The following is a 4,175-nucleotide window of genomic DNA, read 5'->3' as shown; positions in this document are numbered from 1 at the left end:
ACTGTTAGACCTCTGCACATGCCACACCATATACACTAAACTATACAAAAGTAAGTTTATATTTTTTCGTCTAACTGAAAAAAATAAAGAAACAGCTAAAAAAAAAAATAGAAACAAACAAAAAGGAAAAAAAAAATATATATATATATCTGAATTTTTTCTTAAGGTATTTTTGTTATTTTGGGAGCGGAAGGAAGACATTACGTACAACTCAGGTGGTAGATTAGGGTAAACATTATAAAAATTAAAATTTAGGAGATCATTGCAAATAAAATAATAGTTAGAGGGGATCAATATAATGCATAATGCTCATGAACAAAATAATAAATTAGTTTGTTATTAAAATAAATTGATAAAGTTTACATGAAATACTGAATTATATGTTAAACTATTTAGGAGGGACGTCGTCTCTACGGAGTTGGAGTTGTGACATGAGAAACTGAATTTGCTGCTCCATCTGTCTCTGATTGGCTTCCATTTCTTGCTGCCGCTGTGTTTGTTGTCTCTTCATGGAGTTCACTTCCTCCTGCATCTCTCTATGAACGGAGCTTATTTTCTCTTGCTGTCTGTGAACCTCTCTCTCTGCCTCCTCACACCTCTTCTTATACTCATCCAACTCCCTAGTGAGCTGACTCACGTGGGATGAGCGTGATGAAGAGGATGAGGAAGGCCGCCGCCACCGTCTTGGGGGCCTTAACTGGACTGCATCATCATCAGTTTCCGAGGATCCATCAGGAATAGGCAGGTCCTCGTGGATCTTCAAATGCACACACAAAGTGAAAAATTGTTGCATAATTTGTGTACGTAGTTAAATTTTTTTAAAAAAAAAAAATTAACAAATTATTATTGTGTTGAAATTGAGTAAATTGCCTACCTCTTCTTCATTAATATTGGGAGTGACAAAAGATCCATTTTTCTTCTTCCGCATGCCACTGAGCTTCTTCTTAATCTGAGTGTACCTCTATATATTTCATTTTAAACACAATTAAAAACCATGACATACTATATATATAGAAAGAGAAATAGTTAAGGAAATACGAACTTATATACACCAATACATACTATATATTTTGAGGAAATTAAGAACATTTATCCCCCTTCCAACTTCCAACAAATTTGTAAAGTCCTCCCCAAATATTTTAATTGTTGTGATATCTCCTCCATTTAATATATCATTAATCTTTTAAGGGGAAACTTTACTTTGCCCCCCTAAACTACCATCATTTTTGACATACCCCCCTTGAATTTCAAAACCTCTTATTTTGCCACCTTAAACTTTTAATTTCTATCACTTTGCCCCCCTCTGTTAGTTTTTACCGTTAAACTCAAACGATTTATATTTTTATGCCTATTATACCCTTACTCAGTCCACTTGAAATTCTGAAAACACCCCCAAACTAAGCACCCACACTCAGCTGTGTAAAGTAATGGAAAGTTTTTGGTGTACTGTATTCATAGTGGAAAATTTTTTATGACTTTTAAAATCATAATTAAATTTGTGATTGACTATTATTGAATTTTAATCTAATAGTGATTTTAAAAACGACATCAACTTGGGAAGATAAAATTAAAGATGGTCTGTGGCATTACTTGAGAAAGTAATAAGCCACATATTGAAGTATGTTAAATTGTATTTTATATATTTATAGAGAGGTGGAAGAGTAGCCAACAAAAAATTTAGACTAAATGTGGAAGAGAATAAACCTACAAGAAAATAGGATAAAGCCTTAATATAGAGAATATAAAAGGGTAAAATCAAACCTAAATGGGAAATATTCTTACAAGAAAACTAAACCAACTTGCGATGACATTTTTCGTCATTAAATAATTTACTTCCCCAACTGGCGGTTTAAGTTATAATAAGTACCATTCTAGATAAAAATAAAAAATTATATGCAATTACCTCGTAAATAGTACCATATCCACCTTGCCCATGCTTATTTGCTTCAGAACCACGGTTTACTTGCAAGGATTCCAATTCTATGCGTGTAATTTCATTCGTAGCTTCACATAAGAAACAAAGTCAACTCTAATTAATGAATTAACCAAGTCAACTAAGTATAAGATGAGTTCCATATTTTAAAATGTGTGCGTACAATTAACCTGAATATGTCTAGAAATAATTAAACTTTTTAGTGACACATTATATATGTCTAGAAATGTAACAAATTTCTTTTTGTTTTTATTAATTGGAAGTCACTTAATTAACTTAATTATTATGATTCAATCCTACTTGATGCGGGCTAAATAATAATATCCTCTGATCATATTGAACTATTTGCCACATTAATTATGTGAAGTTAATTATATCCTAATAAATAAATATTGAAGCATATGAATCACTTTTGTGATACACGCAAAGCCTAACTTTTTGGAAAACAAATATAACAAAACCAAAATTTACTTACTTCCGTCGTTATTCCTTCGGCACACGTACTTCACACTCGTACGGATGCCCAGGCCGATGATTAGTGCCACAACTGCAGAACCAGTTAGCACAAATATAATGATGACGAATATTGGATATCGCTTGCTACCCTGCGCTGCAAAAACTATAATCCTGTATCATTTGTAATTTATAAATTACGAGTGTCCTATGGAAAATATAATGGAGCTCATGAGCAAGCCGTACCTTCTCTTTTATTTTCATTGGTTGGTGTACGTGTAGGCCACGCAGGAGTTGTAGGGTTATAGAACGGGAAAACCTCAAACCTGATATTGCAACTGGGTGTGATCACTCGCCCACCTTGCTTCCCATCACAACATTGTGGAATATGTTTAAAAGCCTCAACTAAGCAACTGTTGCAATCTTCTTCAGACAAGTCAGGTGTGCACTGCACAAGCGCATATAATGTTTGGAAGTTCGGTTCCGTCGCGTTTCCTGCTGCAAACTTACGAAGAGGACCACCAGCTACAGCTTTACGTCTTAGGCTTTCTAACAAGCTCCTAAGATCATCGTTGAATTGATCCACGTAATTGGCCGATACGTTGTTCACGTTCCACATATAGAAACTTGGACTAGTTTCCTCGACGCCCAAAATGGAGCGGTTTGAGTATCGTAACATACAGTAGTCGTACCATCCAATTGCCTCCTTCTGATTGGGACAACTCTCCATGAGAAGAGACGCAGCGTTATTGAGGCAACCACGGCAAGCATCTGGGTTAACATCTCCTCTACAAAGTCCAATTGCATGTACTTGGTCAGGGTTTCGGCCGTAAGAGGAATTGTAGAACCCATGGTCAATTTCGGTGTTGGAGGAGAGGGAGAAGAGGAGGCCATTGAGGTTTTCCTCATAGGTACTGTTACCTGTGTAGTTACCCTGGTCGAGTGCACAAAAATGGTAAAGGAAGGCCGGCCGCGCGACAGCTTGGGCAGTGGGCATGAAAATGGCGGATAGGAAGAAAAGTAGTACTCTTGAAGAAACCATTGCCTTGTGTTCCGTAAACTACCTTCTCTTTTTTCCTTCTCTGTCAGGAAATTTGAGCACAATTGCATGTAAACCTAAATGATTTATGTATATTTAATTAAAAGCTAAAGCGTCTCTATCAAAAAGAAAAGAAAAAAATTGGAAGTGTGACAAGTGTCAATGGACCATGGCGAATGGCGATCAAATCACCTCTCGGGATTAATTAGTACGCATTTTTTTTTTGTCAATGCATGCGGCTAAGAGGGAAATTGCTATGAACTAGCTGGGCGGCGTGCCAATTCCATATTCCAATATGTGAAATTTCCACGAGTCCATCCGACGCAAAGGGATAGACATCAAATAAAGAAATTATATTATTTCAGCGGTATGGATAGTAAGTCCCGAATTTTCAAATTTTTTTATTTTTACTTTTTAGAAAAAATGTGAAATCAATTTATATGATTTACCTGATTTATATAATTAGCTCTATGTAGTTTTCTCAAAAGTCCTAGGTATGCCAAAAAAACAAGTTGTTGCTAATTAATAAGAATGTACCAATACAATACTATAGAGAATATATTCTCAACCAGTACAATACTATAGAGAATATATCATAAGTTGATTTTTTGTTTTGTTTTGTTTTTTTTTTTTTTTTGGGTTCTGAGCGAATTGATTGTATATTCCATTATTCCTTAATTTGGCTTAAGTCGTCGTCTTGGTCAACGTCAAGTTGATGGTAATTGCAAACAGCTGGAAAGTACAAGTGAG

General features: G+C 35.2%; 1 protein-coding gene across 1 annotated transcript; it reads right to left on the bottom strand.

Annotated features, from left to right (window-relative positions):
- Nucleotides 1-388: 388 nt before the first annotated feature.
- LOC132170033 (putative cysteine-rich repeat secretory protein 21) lies at nucleotides 389-3,428 on the bottom strand. Its single transcript, XM_059580954.1, has 5 exons — nucleotides 2,633-3,428; nucleotides 2,409-2,480; nucleotides 1,904-2,004; nucleotides 875-961; nucleotides 389-757 (listed from the first exon to the last, which is right to left on the bottom strand). Exons 1-5 carry the CDS (start codon nucleotides 3,426-3,428, stop codon nucleotides 389-391), a joined length of 1,425 nt encoding a protein of 474 aa, XP_059436937.1.
- Between the last annotated feature and the right edge of the window lie 747 nt (nucleotides 3,429-4,175).

This window comes from Corylus avellana, chromosome ca2, assembly GCF_901000735.1.
Source record: "Corylus avellana chromosome ca2, CavTom2PMs-1.0".
Classification (NCBI taxonomy): Eukaryota; Viridiplantae; Streptophyta; class Magnoliopsida; order Fagales; family Betulaceae; genus Corylus; species Corylus avellana.
Note: the sequence above shows the minus strand (reverse complement) of the source record. Positions and strands in the feature narration are given on the sequence as shown.

Coding starts and splice junctions, on each gene's coding strand:
- LOC132170033 (XM_059580954.1), bottom strand. CDS start 3,428: ATGGTTTCTTCAAGAGTACTACTTTTCTTCCTATCCGCCATTTTCATG. Junction 2,005..2,408: donor CCGAAGGAATAACGACGGAA/GTAAGTAAATTT, acceptor TCTTATGTGAAG/CTACGAATGAAATTACACGC. Junction 758..874: donor CCAATATTAATGAAGAAGAG/GTAGGCAATTTA, acceptor GTGCATTTGAAG/ATCCACGAGGACCTGCCTAT.